General features: G+C 36.2%; 1 protein-coding gene across 1 annotated transcript in view; it reads left to right on the top strand.

Moving 5' to 3' along the window:
- The window catches only part of LOC116258725 (alpha-soluble NSF attachment protein 2-like), a 45,367-nt gene extending 22,507 nt beyond the window's left edge, over positions 1–22,860 (top strand). The window contains exons 5-9 of the mRNA XM_031636067.2: positions 4,263–4,414; positions 13,622–13,781; positions 21,674–21,721; positions 22,112–22,192; positions 22,494–22,860. Coding sequence (XP_031491927.1) covers positions 4,263–4,414; positions 13,622–13,781; positions 21,674–21,721; positions 22,112–22,192; positions 22,494–22,574 — 522 coding nt within the window. The 3' untranslated portion in view covers positions 22,575–22,860. The remainder of the gene's footprint in view (positions 1–4,262; positions 4,415–13,621; positions 13,782–21,673; positions 21,722–22,111; positions 22,193–22,493) is intronic.
- Positions 22,861–25,380: the final 2,520 nt, after the last annotated feature.

Below are 25,380 nucleotides of genomic sequence, written 5' to 3'. Positions count from 1 at the left end.
AATTGGCACTTCTACAACTTTATCGGGTTCATCATCATCAATATCATTAGTCCAAAGAAAAGTATAATCTTTTAGTTTCTTGGGTTCATCTTTGAAACCATGTTCATTTTCTAAAAAGATCACATTTCTAAAAACATAAACTTTATCTCTTTCCATATCATAACATCTATAACCCTTTTGAGTTTCGGAATACCCAATAAAAACACAACAAATAGCTTTGGAAGAAAGCTTATCGTCTTTATCACTTAACACAAAACATTTGCAACCAAAAGTTTTTAAGTCTATTGTAATTAGGTTTAACATGGTGGAGTTTTTCAAAAGGAGAAATATGTTTCAAAAGTTTGGTAGGTATTCTATTAATTAAATAGGTTGAAGTCAAAACAGCCTCAGCCCAAAAGTTTTTGGGAACATTTTTAGATAAAAGAACGGCTCTAGCAGTTTCAATAATGTGCCTACGTTTACGCTCGGCCACTCCGTTTTGTTGTGAAGTGTTAGGACAAGATCTTTGATGAACAACCCCTTTTTCTTTTAGAAATTGTTGAAATTCATTTGACATAAATTCTCCTCCTGAATCACTTCTAAAGACTTTGATATTTGTGCCAAATTGGGTATAGATCATGTTGTAGAAATTCTTAAAGTTTGTGAAAACCTCCGATTTGTGTTTGAGAAAGTAAACCCAAGTATGCCTAGAAAAATCATCAATAAAGATCACATAGTACAACAATTCTCCTTTTGACATAATGGGAGCGGGTCCCCACACATCCGAATGCACTAAATCAAAAGATTTTTGGGCAATAAAATTTCTATTATCAAAAGGTAAGACTTTCATTTTAGCCTTAATACAATCATTACAATAAAAGTTCTTTTGACAAAAATTCTCCATGAAGGGAAGATGAGACATTTTTTCTATATTGGAATGTCCAAGTCTTTGATGCCAAGTTTGAATGTCACATTCTTTGGAGATATTGCAAGATGGTCTTGAGAGGTCCAAAAAGTCTATGTAGTAGAGATCTTTTGTTCTAAAACCTTCCCCAATCGTCTTCTTGGATACTCGGTCCTGTATCAAACATTTGGATTGTGAGAAGATTATATCAAAACCTAGGTCGGCTATTTGAGAAACTGATAATAAATTTAAGCTTAATTTAGGAATGTGTCTTAATTGAAGTACTTTTAAAGTTTTGGATCCAAAGGTTTTCAATAAAATCAATTTCAAGAGAAGTACCATCCGCCGTTTTCACAAAGGAATAAGAATCATTTTTAGTGCATTTGGTGAGAAGGGATCCACAAGGAGTCATATGAAAAGATGCACCTGAATCAATAATCCAAGAATACTTACTTGTAGAAGTAGATGCTACGGTAGCTCCCAAAGTTGAAGGTGTGTCTCCTCCCTTTAGAAAAGGTTGAAGAGCACTTATAAGTTGATCAAGTTGGAATGAGCTTGCTTCTTTTCTTTCTTCTTGAATTGGAGCTGCAACATTGCTTCTTTTGCCAAAAATTCTAAGTTTTGGACATCTTGGTTTGGTATGTTCTTCTTGGCAATGATAGCAAATAACTTTTCTTCTTACTCCTTCATATGTACGATTGAAGTGAGGAGGTCTATAAGGTCTCAAATGGGCTCCCCGCCTAGATGTGGCAAGCACATTGTTGACTTTCTCTTTATCAAGACAAAGACGATTTTCCTCCATTTGGAGCTCCGCAATAGCCTCATTCATAGATGGTGTTTTAGAACGATGAAGTAAGGCGGTTTTAACACCATCAAATTCAGGTCTAAGACCTATGATAAACTTGTAAAACTTGTCACATTGTATTTGCTTTTCTCTAAAAATAAGATCTTGTGTCCAATGTGGTTCAAAAATACTTAATTCATCATACAATTGATCCCTTTCAGCCACATAATCTTTAATAGATCTATCTCCTTGTTGAAGATTGTGAATTTTGAGTTGAACATGATGCATATAAGCAACGTCTCTCATGGTATGAGTTTTCTTTAGATATTCCCAAGCTTCTAGGGCAGAATTTAACTTGGAAATTTGCCCGCTAGTAGCATTGTCAACACAAGTCAAGATCCAAGTAATAATTTTGTGATGACCAACACTCCATTCTTCCCATTTTTTGTTGTATTCAGTCATTACTTTTTCTTTTTCGGTTCCGTCCAATTCCATAGCTCTTCCATCAACAACTTTAGTAAGGACTAGTTGTGGTTCAAGTTTTGTCCCATCAACTAGTCCCCAAAGGCTTTTACTACGAATAAAATGTTCCATAGTTCTAGCCCATTGTATATAGTTTGTTGATAAGAGTTTGGGAAATGGAAGAGACGAGACTTTGTCATCCATGATCACAATCAACAAGGTAGATCCACTTACAAGTTATGACGAAGCTGGCTGTCGCGCAAAAAGAAGTCTACAGCAATAAGAAAAACCAGTCTCCCTTCTTCTTGTGTAAAACTTGTATGTTTGAGATGATGAAAAAATGACGAAATCAGTCACAATCTTTTTCCACCAAAACAGCACCTCAGCTTCAATCTTTACCACCAATAGAGACTAGCAAAACAGCACCTTCTTGTGTCAAGAATCAGCCAGCAATAACGTCGAGTACTTAGAGTGCTTCACGGCTCCAAAGAAGGAGTAAGAGCTGAAACTTTAAGCTGAAGGACAGCAAGATGAATAGCCAAAACGTGGCTCTGATACCATGTAAATCAGGCCCAAAACTTAGGCAAATACTTCAAGAATATCACTCTTGAATTTTCCACTAACTCAACAAGGCAATACACAAGAGTCCTCTAACAAGATTATAAAGAAAACATGTATTTATCTTCAACAATAATACAAGAAGTGGCTTAACAAGCCATAGGTTAAAGAGAGGGGAGCCTACACTATATATAGAGGGGAGAACAAAAGAAAGAGGAGAGCCAACCGTTGGGACTAGTTCCAACGGCTAGAATTCTAGCCGTTGGGACTAGTCCCCCTTAGGGAATAAGGATAAAGAAAAGGGGGGAAAAGGGGAAAATAAAAATACATAAAAAAGGGAAAAATTACATAAGTATCCTAATATCCAAATATATATAAAATATATATATATGTATACATATAAGACATATATTAGATAACTAATATATGTAATATATATATATATATATATATATATATATAGATACATTTAGAATGCATACAATCTAATATTCTAACAGTGATGACAGTATCACAAGATACAAGCTATAGAGAGAGAGAGAGAGAGAGAGAGAGATTGATTTGGAGATGAAGGGTTTATCCTTTCATCCCTTTTCAATTTTTTTTCTTTAATTTGTTTAACCTTTTTGAAAATTTCTTAAGCAACCTTACCTTTTTACTGATATTACAAAAGCTACATCCTTAACTTCTACTCATAGTTAAAGATGAAAACAACATTTATGTGGTAACCCCCGTATCCGCATTTTTAAAATATGTCATGCCTGTACCCGAATTGGTGTACTCTACTGGTACTAGTACTGTACTCACACCCACGTGTCATAGATTGTCACATTACATAATTGCAATACATATATGGCCTGCACGGACTCTTCAAAAAAGGGGTGGCACCCATGTCGACACGATGCTCGTATTGGTGCTGCTTCGACACGCACCCCAACTGCATCCTTTCTTATGCAAGTTCAAAATATTTTTCATGTTTTTTCTTCTCCTTGTCCCTTTCTTTCTTTATGTATAGTAATACAAGTAAAAAGAAAGGACAGATTAAGCTAATAAACAAACTAAAATTATATATATTATGAATACGTACATTTATATATATAAAATAAATATATTATATACACCCTTGCCGCACCCTCGCACCCAAATTTTTTGGGATACGTTGCACCGGCACTTGCATCCGCACTAGCACTCGCACCCCACACTCATGTTACATAGGCCTCAACTGCATGTATGTTTAGTTTTTATATATATATATATTGTGCATAGGAGTTTTTTGTACTTTTTCTCTTCTTTATTTTTTTATATTTCTTTTGGTTTTTTTTTGCCTTTTTTGTTATAGCTGAAGTGCTGAGCTGAAACAACTGTTGGTCTAGCCGTTGGAAGCTGAACAGCTCCCTTTGAATGACTACTTTGGTCCTCATCAATACATGCTTCTTGTGAAGCGTTTCTTATTTGTTTAGTGCCTTAGTGTACTTTGCTGGATCTGTTTTCCTTCTGTGTGTTTCTCATACTTGTGTTTGTTTGATTGTCTTATCAGTCTCAGGTGTTCAGTAACATCCAAAAAATTCTGTGCAGGAAATTGGTGAACTATATGAAAATGACCAGAACTTTGAGCAAGCAATTGCATATCTTGAAAGAGCTGCTGACTTGTTCCAGAGTGAGGAAGTGACAACATCTGCGAACCAATGCATGCAAAGAGTTGCACAGTTGGCTGCTTCATTAGACCAGTAAGCTGCATTTGGCTGTTGAATTTCTGTTTCACATAATTGAAAACTGCACTGTTTGGTTTATTTTTATAGTAATTTGGCCTTTCTGTTAACACAGTTCATGATGTTGGACAATTAGGAATTGCCATTCAAAGAAAAATCGGTAACTTTTGCTAACAATGTCACTTTTCATTTGTGGCAGAAATTTGACAGGGAAAACTGAAACTGTTTGTATTTTAGATTTCCCATTGGAAGAGTCTGGAGAGTGTAGACATTTCCCACTATTGTTAATAGCTTCTATTTTGCATACATGGTGCTTGGTCATTTTTTTGAAGGAAAAAAGTTAATGATGAAACAAATCATCAGCTGAAACTTATTCCAAGTACAATTGTGGACCATATGTTGCCATTACTAGTAGGTAGATAGCACTTGGTGCTGTTCCCGACAAATAGAATTCCCATGCACCTGGTGCTTCATAATAAAAGTTCTGATTGGTCCAATTTATTGTTGTGATTCACTGTCAACTAATTAGCCTTTACCCAAACTCTATCTGGCCCTAAAATCAGTGGCTAGTTACTGATTAGCTCATTGACGATTGTTCTTTGACTGAGTACTCGGTGTTCAGAAAAAGAACCTAAATACTTAAAAGAGGGGGTTCAAAACACTTAATCCCCTTTTCTCTCAGCAGTTGAAGATTTAAGAAATATGGTCTGCTGACTCTGCCCTATGATTGAGGAGACACCAGCAATGTGCAAATAAAATCACTAGATTTATCACAAGTTCACATAATTTATTTTTGTTTATTCTTGATTGCATGCCGTGAAAGGAATCCATATTGTATTTAACAAGTGCCCTGCGTGTACACAACTGCAGGGCTTGTTATTTTCAATTTTATTTATTTATTTATTCTTCAGACATGTAATTTGCATTATTATGTTAAAGTGAATTAGGGCAGGCTTATTACTGCTGAGCAACTTCCTGCTGTCTTGTCTTCTCTTGTTTCTCACATTGAGCAGTTCTGTATATCGAAATCTGACTTGGTATCAGAGCCATAGATCAGGGAGAGTCTTATTCCTATTTCCTAAGGTGTGGTGCTGGAGATCCTTCATCCTATCTCAAGTTCATTTTTTGGGTTTATTCTTTTCTCCTTATACACTGGTCTATTCTTTTCTCTCTAATCTGATTCTGAATTTGTGGATGTGCTTTCTCCGCTTCTCCATTTCACTTTTCTTCAGGTTGGCTCTTTTCAAGAGCCCTGTTTCCTTGGTGTTAACTTATTCTGCTTCTATGTTTATGGTTTGTTCTGCACTTCTAATCAGGGTTTCTTTTTTTCTGCCCCAGTTACATTGGATTAAATATTCAGTTTTTTTATATTCTGTTCTGTTGCTTAATGCTCGTCCTATTTCCCAAATTTATTTCTTATTCATCCATGTCGGCATGCTTCTCTCTTGCTTATGCTTCTCAGTTTTCTAACATTTTCCTTGTCCTGTTTCCCTTCCAATCTGTTTTATGTCACTCATCACAAATTATCATGGCCCTGTCTTGGAGTTAAGTTCTGAATTCTGACCGATCAGGTGCCTCCTCTCTTGAAGCTAACAGTCATTTGACATCTAAAGTTAGGCGTATATCATTTGTATTCACAGATTTCGGGTCTGGTTATTTCTTTCAGTTTTGCTCCAGCAGTAGCTTGACCCTCCCTCTCAAAAACAAAAAGGAAGACAGAAGGAGAAAAGGAAAGTGGGGTTGGCTGGGGGTGGAAGCAAAGAAAGGATCTGTTTCATTATTCTACTATTGCTGCAATATTGTTGAAAATATTCCCATATTGGTTGGAGACTTGGAGTATGACTTTGTTGTGCAATTCTTAGTTTCTTTTTCATTGTTTTCGCCTTCGCTGGATTCAGATCTCTCTCGTCTTCTTCCTATCCAATTCTCACATTTCTCCTCCTCCTTCCTAGTCCTTTCAACTCAAATGGATTTTCCTTCTCGTTCTGGCATCTGATTCAACTTCCTCAGATTGAGAAACTTGGATTTTTTCCAATTGGTAAAGCAGATTATTCATTTTTACAAGGAGTGAAGTCTCCTTAGTCACCTAGATGGAAGCATTCGAGTCTTCAAAAAGTTCATTTTTTGTAAGAAAAAGAATGACGAAGGAGGTGACCTTGGCATTGTATGTCAAAAACCCTCTCTCAACTAGGAGAAGAAAGGTCAGTCTGTGGTTGACATCACCTCCATGTGGTCATAGGAGGTCCTTGCGTTGATACCAGATGACTGGCCCAACAGCCAACTCCTCCTTCTTCTCTCCCTTTCACTGTACTACAAATAAGGGACTGTTGTCCCTTGTTTTGTTAAGGCTTTTAGGCCTCTCTTGTGTTCTCTTCTCTTGAGATTAATATATTTGATATCTTCCCCTCAAGTTTGAGGTTTGGTTGTGCATTACCTATTGAAGGTGTTGGGATCTTCAAGAGTGTATCTCTTGAAGCATTTGCATTCTCAAGATTGGGACTGATTTACATGGTATCACAGCAAGGTTTTAGCTCTTTGTCTTGCTGTCTTTCAAGCTTGAAGATCCCTGATATTTCTCTTTCTTTGGAGCTGTGAAGCACTCCAAGTGTTCGATATATTGCTGCTTTGAGTTGACACAAGAAGGTGCTGTTATTTTTGCTGGCCTCTTTTGGTGATATTTGTGACGGGATAAAGCTCCCTTGGTGGGGAAGATTGTGGCAGTCTTTGACGCGTCAAAAGCTTCATTTTGTGTGGCTGTTTTTCGTCCTAGCACTACCTCAACGTCTCCTTTACAAGGTACACATTATGGATGAAAGAACTTCTTCTACTCTTCCTAAATGAACTTCATCAAATTATGTTTCTTGGGCAAAAACTATGGAACATTTTATTAAAAGTAAAGGGCTATGAGGACTTGTTGATGGGTCTAAAGGTGAACCTCAATTAGTCCTCACCAAGACCATAGATGGTAAAGCCCAATAACTAGATGGAATTGAAAAAGACAAGGTTATGAATGAATATGAGAGAAAATGGAAAGAGTGGAAGATAGGACACCACAAAATTATCACTTGGATTATTGCTTGTGTTGATACTACAACGATGGGCCAAATAGCAAAACATAATTTTGCTCATGAAGCTTGGGAATTCCTCAAGAAAACCCACACTATGAAGGATGTGGCCTACATGTGCAATTTTCAAATGAAGATTGCAAGTCTCCAACAAGGGGATAAGTCCATTAAAGAATACGTTGGAGAAATGGAGCAATTATGGGACAAACTTGCTCTATTTGAACCCGAATGGTATGATCCAAGAGACATTGGAGTTAGAGAAAAACAAATCCAAAGGGAGAAATTTTATAAATTCATTCTTGGCCTTAGATCGGAATATGATGGAGTCAAAACTTCCTTGCTCCATAGGCATAAAGTGCCATCTATGAATGAAGCCATAGCGGAACTTCAAATGGAGGAGAATAGACTCAATTTTTCCAAAGATAAAAGTGAGAGTGTTCTTGCTACCTCAAGACCCGGTGCTCATATGAGAACTTATAGGCCTCCTCACCTTAATCGAAACTATGAGCATAACAATAATGGCAACAAGAAGATCATATGTTTCCATTGTCAAGAAGAAGGACATACTAAACTTAGATGTCTTAAATTGAGGAGATTTGATAAAAAGACAAGTGTGGTTGGGACAATGTATGAAGAAAGCAATCGATTTGACCTAGACAAACTTGTATGTGCCCTCCAACCAAAGCTTATTGATGCTCTTCAACCGCTTTTCAAAGGAGGAGGGACTTCTCCAATCTCCGGAGCAACGGTGGCATCTACATCATCAAGTAAGTACTCTTGGATTCTTGATTCTGGAGCTTCATTTCATATGACCCCTTGTAGTTCTTTACTTACCGAATGCACTACGGAAGAATCTTGCCCATTTGTTAAAACCGCCGATGGAACTCCTCTTGAAATCAAATGTGTTGGGAATATTGATCAAAATTTTAATTCAAAAGTTTTTAAAATACCAAAAGTTAGATTTATTCCCAAACTTAACTTAAATCTCTTGTCGGTTTCGCAAATAACAAATCATGGATGTGATATTGTCTTCTCACAAAATAAATTTTTGATACAGGACCATCTTTCCAAGAAGACGATTGGAGAAGGTTCTAGAAAAAATGATCTCTACTATGTTGATTATTTGGATCTTTCCAACCCTACTTGCAATGTAGTCAAGAAGAGTGACATTCAAGTTTGGCATCAAAGACTTGAGCATTCAAGTTTAGGAAAAATGTCTTGTATCCCTTTTTTGAAAGAGAAATGTAAAGAAATGATCTCTTGTGATGATTGTATTAAAGCCAAAATAAAGGCTTTACCTTTTGGAAATAGAAATTTTGTTGCAAAGGCACGTTTTGAATTAGTGCATTCAGATGTATGGGGTCCCGCTCCTATTATGTCTAAAGGTGGTTTGCTGTATTATGTCATTTTTGTGGATGATTACTCTCGATATGCTTGGGTTTACTTTCTTAAACGTAAATCGGAAGTCTTTTTGAATTTTAAAAACTTTTACAACATGATCAAAACTCAATTTGATGCAAATCTTAAAATTTGTAGAAGTGATTCCGGGGGAGTATTCATTTCGAATGAATTTGAAGAATTCCTAAAAGAAAAGGGTGTTATACACCAAAAGTCTTGTCCCAAAACCCCCCAACAAAATGGAGTTGCCGAAAGAAAACATAGACATATGCTTGAAACCACAAGAGCTCTTCTTATATCAAAAAATGTTCCAAAAAATTTTTGGGCTGAAGCAATTCTAACATCCATTTACTTGATTAATAGAATGCTCTCTATAGTTTTAGAAAATATTTCACCTTTTCAAAAACTTTTTAATTTAGAGCCAATTTATAAAAGATTCAAAGTCTTTGGTTGCAAATGTTTCATTTTAAATGACAAAAATGACAAACTTTCATCTATGGCTATTCAATGTGTCTTTATTGGCTATTCCGAAACTCAAAAAGGGTATAGATGTTATGATATTGAAAAAGATAAGGTGTATGTTTCAAGAAATGTGATATTTCTAGAAGAAGAAAATGACTTTAATGAAAATAAACCCAAGCATGAAGATGACTATTTTTTTTTATGGATAAATGATGATGATGATGATAATGATGATGATGATGATGTTTTGCCTTCTTCACATGATGATGCTCTAAATGAGGTTGAGAGTACTCCTTTTAATAGATCTCCACCAAGAGAAGTTATAGTTTATAAGAGAAGGTCTCAACAAAACATCCAAGAGTATCAACCTACTCTTAGGAGATCTCAAAGAGATTTTCATCCACCTTAAAAATTTGTCTCCTACGAGTCCCTTTCCCCAAAACATAGAGCTTGCTTATTAGCTATTCACTCTTATGTTGAACCTTCATCCTATCTTGAAGCCAAAACTAACCCACTTTGGATTGAAGCAATGAACAGTGAACTTAGAGCCCTTGAAGACAATAAAACTTGAGACATTGTGTCTCTTCCTATAGGGAAAAGGACAATAGGATGTAGGTGGGTTTACAAAGTCATGACTAGAAGTGATGGATCACTTGAAAGGTATAAAGCTAGACTTGTTGCCAAAGGATATGCCCAAGAATATGAGATTGATTACGAAGAAACTTTCGCCCCTGTTGCTCGTATGACCTCTGTTTGGAGCTCCTATTGCCATTGGATGCCAAAAATGCTTTTTTGAATGAATACTTAAATGAGGAGGTATACATGGATTCACCCCCTGAGCTTGATTTACCTCAAGGAAAAGCTCTTTATCTTAGAAAGGCATTATTATATGGCTTGAAACAAGCTCCAATAGCAATGTTATGTTTAAACAAGGTTTTAAATCCTGCTATTCTAACACTTCTATGTTTGTTAAAAATACTGCTATAGGTATAATTGTGTTACTTTTATATGTAGATGATATGATTATTACAGGTAATGATGCCAACGAAATTATGCAGGTAAAGGATTTTCTAAAGAATGAATTTGAAATGATTGATTTGGGTAAAGTAACTTATTTTCTTGGTATTGAAGTATCTTATAGTAGAAAAGGATACTTACTTTCACAAATGAAGCTTGCCAATGACATTATAAACAGATCAGGAATCACTGGTGACAAGGTGGTGGACACTCCTGAAGCCTTAGGAGTAAAGATGAAGATTGATGATGGAGAAATTCTAGAAAATCCCACTCCATTTCGTCAATTGGTTGGAGCTCTCACATATTTATCTATCACAAGGCATGACATATCACATGCTATACATGTCATAAGTCAGTTTCAACTTTCAACAAAGACCCACTTCTATACACATGGGAGCCGCATTGAGAATTGTTCGATATGTCAAACACACAATCACTAAAGGACTTTTTCTCCTCATCAAACTTGAATATGATTGCCTATACTGATGCTGATTGGGGTGGAGATCTTAATAACAAGCATTCCACCACCGGTTTTTGTGTTTTGCTAGGTGACTCTTATTTCGTGGAGGTGCAAAAAACAAAATAAAGTCTCTCTATCATCAACTGAAGCAGAGTATCGTGCCATGGCCACCACCACCATGGAGATTGTATGGTTAAAAAGCTTATTGAAGGACATTGGAATTGACTTAAATGAAGCAACCAAGCTCTGCTGCGACAATAAAAGTGCCATCTACATTGCTAGCAATCATATTTTTCATGAAAGGACAAAGCATATTGAAATGGATTGTCATTATGTGAGAGAAGAATATCTCAGCCGAACAATCGATATGTCCTTTGTCCCTTCCGAATATCAACTTGGAGATTTCTTCACCAAGGCACTTGCTTCAGCACGATTTCAGTTTTTTCTTGGCAAACCTTCGGTGATCACACCGTAAGTTTGAGGGGGGGTGTTAGAATTTAAAGATTAGACATTATGTAAGTATACGTATGTATATTTCATATATACTGTCATACATCTAGTTTCATGTATGATTTGTATATATGAATATCTATGTATGCATAGTTGTGTGTTTATGTATTTTATTTGTTTCTTTTTCCTTTTTATGTACCTTTTTTATTTCTTTTCTTTTTCTATTTTTTCCTTTTCTTACTTTGTAAAGGAGAACTAGCTGTTGGGCCAGCTTCCAACGACTAGATTTCTAGCCGTTGGAACTGGCCCAACAGCCAACTCCTCCTTCTTCTCTCCCTTTCATTGTACTATAAATAAGGGACTGTTGTCCCTTGTTTTGTTAAGGCTTTTAGGCCTCTCTTGTGTTCTCTTCCCTTGAGATTAATATATTTGATATCTTCCCGTCAAGTTTGAGGTTTGGTTGTGCATTACCTATTGAAGGTGTTGGGATCTTCAAGAGTGTATCTCTTGAAGCATTTGCATTCTTAAGATTGGGACTGATTTACAGTTCATTCTCTGCCGTAATTGTTGGCTCCTCCTGCATATGAAGAGTTGCAAGCCAAATTGCTACATTGCGAGATGACTATGAAGGGCTCTTCTGAAGACTCACAGGATCAGGCTGCCTCTTAGGATTTACTGTTTACTGGCGTTTCTTATGGACAAGGTTAAATAGGTTTTGTCAACTGTACTAGAGATAGGGGCAAGGATAGTTCTTACTCTTAAGTATTAAAATACCTGAAAATGCTCAGGTACAAAAAAATGTTCTTGTTTTTTGTGCAACAAAATGGAGTCATATTGGTTCAATCCTCTTAATAAATGCACGGGCCCACAGAAGGACTTCAAGAAGGAGAATGGTAACAATTGCACCAAGGACAGATGAATACAGGAAATCATATGCCGTTTTAGTGGTAGCAACCATGTGATAGGTGATGTAGGTAACTCCTAATCGCTATTCCTTCCTTTAATAAAAGCAATGTCATCACTAGTGATGGAACTCACCATGTTGTCACTATCACACCCCGACCCTTTTGAACCCCCAAATAATTTTTTTTCATTAAAACATAAAACGTCGAGGTGCGATGACACAACAATTAAAAGGGAGTTATGCAAATCAAAAGGACAATGGGGCAAACATTCCATTATGTAGCAAATTCAATTCATACAAAATTACTTCAGATTTACCAATAACATACATGACAAAAGTGCTCCCAAAACCACAACATCAATGTCTAACAAAAGCAAGACATCAATGCGATCAGAACATGATGCGTCGGCACGATTATAGTCCCAAAATCTCCCCAGTAGGATATGAGCGGAGCCATCTGATCAACTGCTGCCTCGTGTCCGCGAAAACCTAAAAAAAAAGTGAACAATAGAAGACTTAGCCTTCGCAGTATGACAACAAACCAGATAAATCCCTAACCTTCTAAGGTAAGGGTACAACTTTTCAATGACATAATGCTCTATCATATAAAATATTAAAACAAATGTACGCTCACAAACGCATCCCATATGATACAGTAATGTGAGTCTTGATCTGAATCTTAGCAGATCCACATGAGAACTCCTTAATACGATTTCCAAAGGGTGCATGCCTGTGTAAAGTAATCACCAACTTTTCACTATCTTTCTAGTTAGGTAATCATTGGCATCCATATCTATAAATATTGTGCAGGTTAAGTTAATGATATAAAATAGATTAATAGACATGCAATGAACCTCTTTGGTTTGAGAATATTGGTGTGGAGAGACAAGGTGAATAAAGAGCAGTATCAAGCTCAAAAAATGGGCTTGCATGGTAGACCTTCCTTCTTAACACATTTTTCTTTTTTTCCTAGATGGTTTAAAATCCTATATGCCTTCTCTTCTAGTTTTTTGTTCATGATATGATGCCATGCTAATCAATGATACATTATGAAACAAAACTACTTGGTGTGGAGTTCATTCTTAGATTCTAATTAACTGGTAGTGTCTCAATGACAAGACATTGTTAGAGATTTTCTCTCTAAATTGACATTATACTGGAAATTTGAGTATGAAGTATTTGTGAAAAGCACTTTACATGCAAAATTTATTCGAGAGTTTTCAGCTACAAATCATTCTTTTTTGCTAAATAACTTAGTATTTACTATTTAAAAATCTCAAACTGAAGGGTTCAGGTGGTCTAACTTGGCTTTTCTAGTCACTTCATGCAGCGTCAACTGCTATGATAAATGTTCTTCTATATTACTTGTGAAATTTATGATGAATTGCTAGGTTGTCTAACTTTGTCTCTTGGAGCATTTGATGTAACCTTAAGTGCTATTTGCTGACAGCATGGTTGCTTTGTCATAGGTATCCAAAGGCTACTGAGATTTTTGAATCAATTGCAAAGGTATCAATGAATAATAATCTTCTGAAGTACAGTGTCAAAGGACTTCTTTTGAATGCTGGAATTTGTCACCTGTGCAAAGGAGATGCTGTGGCGATACATAATGCGTTAGAGCGGTACCAGGTAAAAAATTAGCCTTACCTTCTTTCCTTGGGTCTATACATAGACACACACATACGTTATCAGTTGGTGAAATTCTTTTGCAAATGATTTTAAAGACTACCTTTTATGAATATGTGGATGGTTTTTAAATACTATTTTCTTATAAAATATTTCAATGTAAACTGTGTACCAAAGTTATAAAATATAACCGGTTTGCACACATGTATAGTTGCAAACTATGTTGTGAAGGCATCGCCTAAGCGTTGCCTAGGCGTGGACTAAGCCTGAGTCCACACCCGTTGCCTAAGTCCACCACCTAGGCAACAGGATATGTGCTGGCACCTAGGCGTCAGCACGCGCACACCTAGTCGATATTATATTACCTGCTATTATACATGTTGCATGTATTGTAATACCTGTTATTTGTATTGTTAATTTTGCATAAAACTGTTATAATGCCTGCTGTTATACTTTTATGTACTGTTAGTCTATTTTGTTCTCTGATACACAGGTGCGCCTGTGCGCCTGAAGTGTCGGTGTCGACTCGCCTTGATGCGGGTGCAGGTACGGACATGCCTCCGACACTTCAGGTGCACAGGCACACCCGTGTATTGCTGTAACTGTAATTATATGTTCAATATACAACATAGAATTTATATATTCAATACCTTACAATATATTTATATGTATTGTACTGGATTGTAATCTTAATAAATGTATTTTTCCAGATTTTGTGTGTGTGTGTATATATATGTGTGTGTGTGTGTGTGTAATATAGGTATGGCCAGCCGTACCCGCGTGCCCGTGATTTTGAATTATGTCTGCATCCGTATCCATGTGACATAGATTTTGTTATATATAATACCTGCTGGTATACCTGTTATATGTATTGTAATACCTGTTATATGTTTATACTGTTATGTACAGTTTGTTTTATCTATTATATAGTATTATTGCATCAACCTGTTATATGTATATACTGTTAGCCTTTATATAATATATAGTATTGTGATACCTGTTATATGTATATGTTAGTATGGTTATGTACTTATGTGTCTTGTTACTGTTATGTACTGTTAGTCTTTTTTATTATATTACGTCTTCTTGAAGTACTATAACTTATATGTAAATATATTATGTAAATAGTTTATCTGTTTTATATATGTTTCTATTTCTGATTTCTGATTTCCGTTTGAATTATTAATTTGTCATGTTTCTCTTTCTGTTATATGACTGTCTGTCATATACTGGTAGTATATATGACTGTTTTGTATATGATTAGCCATTAGTAAACTGTTATACGTATTCTGTTTATGATTCATGTTACGTATTCTGTTTTACTGTATAATACAGTATGTATTACTGTTTAGACTGTTAAATGTATTCTGTTTATGATTCTATTACATATTATAATATGTAATATATATTATACTGTTATATACTGCTTTGGTAATATGTATATTGTTATATACTATAATGAGTAATACGTATTATACTTTTATATATTAGTTATATTATAACAACACCTACTTGGCATTGTAAAAGATGCCACTGCATGTAACAACTTGACAATAGAGATAGGAACTTTCTATATGGATTTTTCATATTCAATAAAGTCAACAATCAATGTATGATTGTTTAAGTTGATTGTGCTTGTTATATTACTACTCTCCACATTTCAAATAATAGTAATAGTTAATCAAAATAACTTGACATATTAACATAACTAAAAAAATGGTCTCTTTTTTTTCCCAGGCACACCTAGGCGCTGGGCACTGTCTGGCGCCAAGGCAACCTTTGGCACCTTGACAACATAGGTTGCAAATGGATCAGTCCACAAGTACAGAGATTCAAGTTACTGAATGCACAATTATAGTACATTTTATTACCTCAACTCCTCAAGTCAATGTAAAAATACACCTAAAGTGCTGCAGAAACATTGGAATCTATTACAATAAAAAGTTAAATAAGGACTTAATGAAAACCCTTTGAGTTAATAATAAAATGTTTGCTTTTGCTGTTTCATCATGGGACCCTCCTGCCTCCATAAAATACCTAATCCCACAGCAGTACATAAAGTAAAACCACCAAACAAGGATAACTTTATCTTGTTAGATCTGTTACTTTATCTTGAACATGTAAATTGGGCAGACCACAAACTAAACATCTTCAATAATAAGGCTGATAGATGCCAGGAATAATCTTTAGTCAAAGAACACCATGTTTGTCCATATTGAAAAAATAAATACAGAGAATAAAGTAAAAAAGACAAAAACTAAAACAATTACAAATTTAAACCTATATACAAGCAAAAGTTAGTAGATAAGCAGCAAATAAAAATTAGAAAACAGAAGCAAGCAGTTTGAGATTAAAAAATCTGAAAAAAATGAAATGAAAAAATAGAAGAAAACCCATTTAAAACACATCTTTTTCGTTTTGACATTTTTTTTATAAAAAAGGTGGCATCTTTTTGCCATTTGATTCAGTTGACTTATTTTTCACATTTTTATTTTTTTTTCCGAAAAAATGCATTTTTTGTGACTATGATATATATGTGTGTGTGTGTGTATAGATATATATAATCTTGGTTATTATATATATATAGAATGGTGACTTTGGCTATCCAAAGTTACCTAGCTTATCCATGAGGTATGTTTGATCCTTCATAATGAGCAAATGAAAGAAAAATAATGAGAGAAACGTGATGGACATTTTCATCATATAGTATTAATTGACACCTCTCTTTGTTTTTCTGTTAAATGCCCTTCAGAATAGATCAGATGACCCTCATGAGTGAGCTTCATCATTCATTAACTATATATATATATATATATTTGTGTGTGTATGTATGTATCAATACCATATGTATATTGTATAGAAGTATTTACATAATTCTTGACACCCCCTCAAACTTACGGTGTAATTACTGAAAGTTTGTTCATGTGAAAGTTAAACCTAGGAGATCACAAAGCTTAAGTGAAAAAAATTGCAAGTTGATATTCTGAGGTAACATATGACAGCTCAATTGTCTTCTTCAGGAATTCTTCACAAACAAAATGACAATCTGTCATCTAGCTTCTTGGCATCAGAAACAGTTTATGGATTATGGTTTTAGTCCTAGAAGTTCATGAACCCTACTGTGTTTTTGTGTGAGTATTGCTAAGACATTACATCAGACTTTGAACTTAATAATACATACAAAAAGTATACGACTTATTGTTTCCCTTTTTTTAGTCAAACTAAGTGTCTAAAATAGTCCAAGAACTAGGAAGACCAGGGTATTGTGATCATTGGCCAGTGGTGAACATGTAATTTTCAGCCATGATCAGGGGTAGATTAGTATTTATCTAATTGAGATTAAATTATGCTAATCGTTATTAAGTTCAGCTAATGATCGTTTAAGAGCTTAAACACCCAATTAATGACAGATTAGACACTAAGCTGAACCAGAACTGAAACTAATCATTTAAATCCGAATAATTGGACAGACCTCCTCAAGATAGATTAATATAAAATATGCTATAATAAGTAATATAAAAATTATAAATTGGGGTTGCCACCTCCTTTGGAAGGGAACGTGGGGGAGAAGAGGAAGAGAGAGAAGAGAGAGGAGAGGGAGGAGAAGGGGAAGAGAGAAAAGAAGAGGGAGAAGAGGAAGAGAGAAAAGAGAGGAGAGGGAGGGGAGGAGGAAGAGAGAGAGGGAGGAGAGGAGAAAAAAAGAGCAGAGGAGAAAGAGAAGGGAAGAGAAAGAGAGGGTAGAGAGAGAAAATTTAGGAGAGAGAAAGTGTCCATTAGCGATGAAACTCTGCCGATCTTTCCTCTTGCGCATTGTAATAACCTGGAGCAGAGATTTTAATTGCTTATAGTTAAAATTTTAGATTGTTTATAGTAGAAATTTTAATTGCTTCTCTTGCAGCTATTCTCTACAATTCCGATGGATCGGAATTAAGAAAAATCAGATCAATAGATGAGATGCTTTCGAATTTTGGTTAAAAACCTTGAACCTTCTCGTTTTGCGTATGAAGCATACAAGCAACAAATGGATTGTGCCAATAGTGTTCGTGTGGCTTAATTGTCTAGGCTGTATCGCAATCTGTGTCGAATTGCGCACCGGTTCGTTGTATCGTGAAACTTGACAGTGGGCTAGGCTAGGCCGTGGGACCTAGCTAGTCTTAATCGGCCATGATTACTAGTAGATCTTGGTCTACTACGAGCCAGTTTTGGTTAGATAACCTTGGCCGTGCCCAGAGTCGAGATAAAGCCAGGCGGGCAATTAACTACAAAGAGTTTTAGTTAAGATTTAATGTTAATAGTACGTATTTAAGTTAATCACGTAGCTTATAGAGTACTTAGACTAGCAAAGTTGAGATTTTGCAAGCTTGAACTAAGTTGCAAGTTTAAGCAAATGGCTTAAGTTATTTAAGTTTTGTTTGATTCTTTGAATACATGTTCATGCATACATGCATGTCATTTAGTTGTATCTGTTTTTGGAAGTACATGCCACACTCAAATAGGGAACTCGAGCGGTGTTGGTGATACAAGCTCGATATTGAGTTCTATGAGTGAGTTGTTTAATGACAAACCTGTGCTTTAGCTCTGAGATGAGCATATTTGATAATGCAAGCAGGGTATTGATAATAGATGTGGAAGTATGCTCATGCATTAAATTGCTTGAGCACGATGGTTGTCTATTTACTTTACGCAAATATTTTCTCATGGCCTGAGTTGTCATATGATGTGGGCAGTGGCCTAGGGCCGGTTTTATATTTCCGGGTTTATGGTATAAGGGAAAGTTCAAGAGCGGCCCAATATATTGGAAATGAAAGTTCCGAGAGCAGCCTAGTATACTAGAAATGAAAAGTCTGAGATCGGCACATGTTGCGACTATAAAGATTCAAACCCAACTGTAAAACATAAAATGGGCCATGTTTGGGTGGCACAGGGATCCAAAGACCTGTGAGTGGAACCTTCCCTGAGTGCAAGGATTGATAAATTGCTCCTTCTCCGGACTACTTAGAGGAGCCCATCCTCATGGTGAGGCAACGAGTGTTGGATGCAGTTACTGCAGTAACACAGTTGAGCTCAATGAATGTGGATTCACGTGAGTGGTTACCCCAGATTATGCCAATATTCCTAGTGACTTGGTGTTTGGGACTGTAAGCTGCACAACGGTCCGCCCTCCATACGCTGACGAAATGGGTGGCATCATAGGATCTTACTCAAGCGGGTGTGTATGCATGCATCCATTGAAAATCATGCTACTGTGAATTGCTTGTTTATCTATTTATTTATTTGTTTAATTTCTTTTACTACTATTATTGATGGATAAGTTAACTGTGTGACTCAGATTGAGTTTGACTCATTCGAATGCTGAAGAATTCAGCAAACCAAAAGTGAACCTTTTGAACTACAATTCAAGTATTATCACCAGTGCTAGAGTGAGCTCTTGTAGTGATGATACTCATTGTTATTTTAATAATCAATACATAAACTCTACACTGAAATGATATATCGGAGATCTTGTTATGATTTTCATTGTACTCAGCCGTTGTGTTGATGTTATGATTATATGCATTCATTAGGTTCTTACTATGTAGCGGATGATGCTCGTTGATTGGACGGCTGAAAGGATGGAGGATTGCTGGGAAAAAATGCGACAATGTCATATACATTTCCCCTATATACTTTTGTTTGTATATACTTGCACAACTTTTTGGGTTGTGTGAGACTAAGACTTAAAGAGTCGTGGCTCCCAACATATAAAGTAATGTTTTTATTAATAGGTGTTTTTCATCAGCAACATTAATTGTTAGAACAAATCGTGTCGTGCGTTATTTATGCAGGCAAATTATTTGTACGCAATAGACAGATCGGGCCTATGCCAACTATGTAGGTGTGTGATTGTTCTGCTTACCCTACCAAAAAAATAAAAATAAAAAATAACTCTATATCTATTTCCTTTTCATGTTTAGTTGTGTATGACATTGGAACGTTACACAATCCATCTCGATATGCACAAACTGTATGATTCTTGGCAATATCTATGGAGCTTTTGTTGTCACAATATAATTTGGTTGGTTCTATTATTTTGGTTCTCATTTTCAGTAAAGTTGTCGCATTCACACTATCTCCATTATACTTGAAGCCATAGCTCTGCATTCTGCCTTTTTTTGATGGATAAAGAAACCTTTTGTTGCTTCTTGTGTTGCCATAAAGTCATAGATTCACTTGAGAAAACATAAAAGCATGTTGTTAAATATGTGTTTGGGTCCACTCCGTAATTTGCATATGCATAGACAAATAAATTTGAAGATGAACAAGAAAGAAAACCCCCCCTATTCATTGTTCCCATGATGTATCTGACGATCTGATGAGCAATACTCATATGACAAGTGTTGATGCATGTTGGAATTGGCTCACTATATGAACACCATGTGACATATTTGCGTGAGTAATGCTAAGGTACTTTAAGGATCCTACTAGTTGACAATATGGTGTAGCCATGTAGGATTGCCTAGAGAAACTCCATCATCAGGCTTCCTTTTTGTTTTGACGATCTCTAGAGCTGCATTTCAAAAGTCTTTCATGACAACTTTTTAGTTTCTTTAACCTACTCTTGATCAGTTTCCTGTAATTTTCATGTTATCAACATATAATAAAAGTATAAAAATACCTTTGGTAGGATTATTAACAAGCAATGTATTAAAACATGATTTGAAATTGAAACCACAGTTAGTCATATCAGATTTAAAACGATCCAATCCCATAAAGAGAAGTTAGCCATATCTATCATGGGCTGAATTCTCATACAACACCAGTTGGCATTCATCGACCGGTGTCACACCATTTGAGGCGGTGTATGGGCGTCGACCTCCCACTATACGTCGATGTCAGCCTAACACAGCGAGAGAAGAATCAGTGGATACTCAGCTCCGCTGCAGAGACGCTATTCTGGGAGATCTGAAAACACACCTCGCAACGGCGCGCAACCGAATGGTGATCCAATACAACCGCAGACACCGGGACCAACAATACAACGTTGACGAATGGGTGTACTTACGCAGGCCGACCCGCGCAGCAGGGTATCGTCAACCACGAGGGTACAACAAACTCGCCCCCCGCTATGTTGGCCCATTTCGCATCATCAGGCACGTTGGTCCTCTTGCTTACGAGTTGCTACTGCCTGCTGGAAGTAATATACATCCCGTTTTTCACGTCTCAAAGCTTAAACCGTGCCCCAACCACCGACTGAAGAAGACATAATCGAAGGGCCCATCAACGAAGATCAAACCAAGGCTGACTTGGCACGTGCACGATCAATCAAGAGGGCTCGAAATCGGTTGAGTGGTTAATAGAGTGGAACAATATTGAGGAGGGCGTAGCGACCTGGGAAAAGGCTGAAGGCATTATTAATCGCTTTCCAGATTTTGCACATTAGGGTTCAGCATTATTTCAGTTTCTTTTAATTGTCGTTAACAGTTGCGGGTGTTTTTTGCTTAAATAATTTCTTTTGTTCCGGGTCGAGTCTGGTTAGAGTGTGCAACCCAACCCAGCACGTCATGTACTTAAACCCTCTTATGAGTTAAGCAAACCCTAATGAAGTTATTATTGACGTGAAGATGAGCTGAGCTTCTTGCGGCTGTGTGTGTGAGTGCTACAACGAGCAGTTGTAGTGATTGTTGGCCAACGAGGCTAACAGGCTCCATACGGCTGATATAAGGGCCGTTTAGATACCTTTTCATGCTGTTTTTGCTCTTCTTAGGATGCCAACATGAGCTGAATATGGTGTGAGATTTAAAATATTGGTATTAATTAACAGTTGTTTTTTTCTTGTGTGTGTGTGTGTGTATATATATATATATATAAGATCTTGAAAGACAGCATCCATTTTGAAAATCTTCTTGTTCTTGCAGGACTTAGATCCAACCTTCTCTGGAACGCGCGAGCATAAATTATTATCTGTAAGTCACAAATTAAACTACTGGATATTGCTGCATGATCTGCAATTTTTTTTTTCTGTCATTGTAAAACTTTTTCATGATTTTGGTACTGGAAAAGTTTTTTTTTTCTGTTTCTAAGTGAAGCAATTTAGTTGGAGTGGATAAGCAATTTTGGATTTGCATCAAAGGAAGAGTCCTTGTACTAGTGCATAAACGACACATTTCCTGAAGGTGGTTGTCTTATGTTCTCGAAAAGCAACTGAGTAGGATCATATGTAGAAAGATGAGGATATCCATCTATTGAATATTTTGCTGATCATGATTTTAACACTCCACTTGTCGTTGTTGCCTTTAATGTTTCCTATTTAACATCAGAATGTACAATTTCAATCTCTTTTCTCGATTTGTTAGGATCTAGCTTCTGCTTTCGATGAAGAAGATATTGACAAGTTCACGACAGCTGTTAGAGAATTTGATTCTATGACTCGACTGGTATGCTTTTATTTCAATGTAACAAAATTTTCTGAGTATTCTCTCTCTCGAACACATGCATGCACAATATTCCCCACACACAAGCTTGGACAAATGGATATATACATGCACATGTACTCATGTATGAACAACCTCCCAGTCAATCGGGTGTGAGAGCACACTCACTTATGCTGGGATGTGGAATATGGGGCATCTGACCTGCTCTATTTTGATGGCTTCTCCATTTTTGTTAATAATTTTGAACTTAAAAAGGCCTTGCCATGCACACACTCAGAGTTACCTATTCGAGTTTGTCCTGTAGGACCCCTGGAAAACGTCGCTTCTTTTAAAGGCAAAGAACACCCTGAAAGAAAAGGAACTGGAAGAGGATGATCTTACTTGATAAGTTTGGTGGTCCAGTCAGTGATTGAAGCCTACACCTCTGTTGCATTGAGCTGTTTTGACGTTGTGGCTTTTCATTCAGCTATTTTTATATACTAGTCCATTTGATCAGAAATGATTTGAAGTTCTATGCTTGGGGATCGCTTCTGCACCTTTGTTTCAACAAGATATAATCTTCCTGTTTGCAAAGGTACTGGAAAACCTTTATTGTTTTTCTTTCCTTGCAAATTGTGGGAGGATCATAAGCTGTTTTTATTATTGTTCAAGGTTACAATTTATGCACTTAATGTCCTGGTCAATTCACTTGGTGGAGGCTGCCTTTCCACGAGTCCTTTCAAATATTTGGCAACTTTGCAATTTTGACATGAAATGCAAGGTTCCTACTTTATCAAAAACATCATATTCTTTTCATTTTTAATGATAAATTTCTCCCGGTACAAGGGTAAGGAGATTTGAGAGGTGAACTGTGATTATTAATCTCTAGTGGGTCTGCGGCATTTTTGAGCATCCTGTAAGAAGGCTTTAGTATCTCATGCAAACCTTATTATGTTTGCAACATTCTCTAAGTACCTATAAACCTTACAAGGTGCAAGAGAGTTTTGAACTTCCATAGGTTCACAACATTTTCTGCAAACCTTCTGCACAAAAATGGGTGATTATTGTGTTTTGTCAGTTCACAGCGTGATTTCATTGTTTTTGCAAATCCTACATATGGTTGCAAGAGGCTGCAGTATTTTTTTTTGGCGAAAAATCTGAAAAGATTGCAACTTTATTTCAAGTTAAATGTAAGATCCGAGGAGGTTTACATATTGCAAATTTCCAATATGTTCTCAGCATGAACTTGAATTCCTTTTGCAGAAGGTTTGTAATATTTTCAAGAAACAACTAGATGTCTTCCAACTTGGTAAACTTCGTTTGTCTAAACAGGGTGAGAAAATGAAATTAATAGCCTTCAATGCTTATTGGGAACGTCCGTTGTCTTTTTCAGCCTGTCATATGGTACCTCATTTTCTATCTTGTCCTTTTTGTTTGCACAAGTTTTATGATGTGGGTACCTATTGTGTTGGGTATGGCATGGACAGGTTGCACGTCAGATCCAGGTGCCACCATTATTTTTGGAGGCATATCATAACCCTGGCCCTGTTTTGCTGCCCACTTCATTCTTTATCACCTCCCACACGTTCACCCTCTTCGTCTATCTTTACCAGCCTCTGATGACTGACAAGGCCTGTTGCTTTAGTGACCAGCTCCAACGTTGAGATGCAGCATATATGAGCTTTTTTGTTTTTATCTATTCTCTTTCATGATTTTTTTCAGTTTCTCAAACCAAATATGGGTTTGTAACTTTTAATGTTTTTTTTTTCTCTTTTCTTCAAGTTTTAGGATTTGGGGTCAGTTCGTTGTCCGTTTTAATATATGCTGTTATTCAGAGATAGGTTTTAAATTTTAAATACTAAAATGTTTCTTCAAGTTTTAGGATGTGAATGAGTTTTGCCTTTTCCTTTTTTCTTTTCATTTTGTTTAATTTTGTGTGCTTTTGTATTATGAGGGTTTTTATTCTTCTGGACATTATGTTTTGCTATACTGTTTATTTTCAATTTAATATTTTCTTTTTCATTATTTTTTGTATATCATTCATGTTTGCACATGTGCTTTCTCTATATTGCTTTTCCTTCCGTTCTCTGTTTTCTGTCCATTCGTGGTCTCCCTTTCATCTTGTTTGAATAATTGAATTACATTTTCATCGACATGTATCATGTATGAACAATGTTTGAATCACAATCTTGAAAAAAGGATTTCTCTTCAGTAACATTTTAGTATTTTAAATTCTAACTAGGAAATTGAACTTTGAACAGGGGTTGGTATTTCTTCAGGGATCTTTTTGTAAGAACCTATAAGCTTACTTCGCCTGAAGTTTCTGTACCATTGAAATGAATTATGTATGACTTACATTGGAGAGTGTGAATATATATATGAGTGAGTGAATGATGACTTTGGATATCCAAAGTCACCCAGCCATCTAACCAAAGCAGTGTATTTATAGCAGATGGGTGGTTGACTGAAAAACAAGGAAAAAAAAGGTGTAAACTAATGCTACATGACAGAAATGTCTATTGCCTTTTTATCCTTGTTTTTCTTTTTACTGTCCATCATGTTGGATTGGTCTTAATTAGATGGCAGGGTAATTCTAAAAAGTAATCATCACCATTCAACTTATATATATATTAGTTGTATTCGGTCTTGTCCCTATTGCCCGTTGGCTAAAAATTAAGTATCGGTCGCTAAAAAATAGTCATCACATGGCCATTATTCATAGTGTTCTTAACAATGATTTGTGATACTTCTAGCAACAGATTTTTAATTTTATCGAGAGGATGAATGAAATCAGCTGGTCATTGGATATATTGGATGGCTAAAAAATTTAGCCCCATTGTTAGAATCACTTTAAACTCTTGCTAAAACCACTAAAAACCGTTCCTGCATCATAAACCATTAGCAATGTCCCTGTTGCTAGACATTGTAACATAAAAATTCTTTTAGTCATTGGACATATGTTTATTTGTGTATGCATTTGTGTCTGTGTATAAATAGAGGAGAGTGAAGGCGAGAGAATATAAAGGGAAGAGAGGGAGAGTATATAAAGGCCATGCCTGCCATTTACTTGTATGAAGTTGTCATACCTTTGGTAGTTGTACCATCTCCCACACTTATTTGTATCTTGGGGACAACATCTTGTAAGTAGGGGTTAGGCGATTGGGCTGAGGTGTTGCCCTTGCGGAAATCGAGGGTCTTGAAACCCTAGGTCG

Source organism: Nymphaea colorata, chromosome 8 (genome assembly GCF_008831285.2).
Source record: "Nymphaea colorata isolate Beijing-Zhang1983 chromosome 8, ASM883128v2, whole genome shotgun sequence".
Taxonomy (NCBI): domain Eukaryota; kingdom Viridiplantae; phylum Streptophyta; class Magnoliopsida; order Nymphaeales; family Nymphaeaceae; genus Nymphaea; species Nymphaea colorata.
Note: the sequence above shows the minus strand (reverse complement) of the source record. Positions and strands in the feature narration are given on the sequence as shown.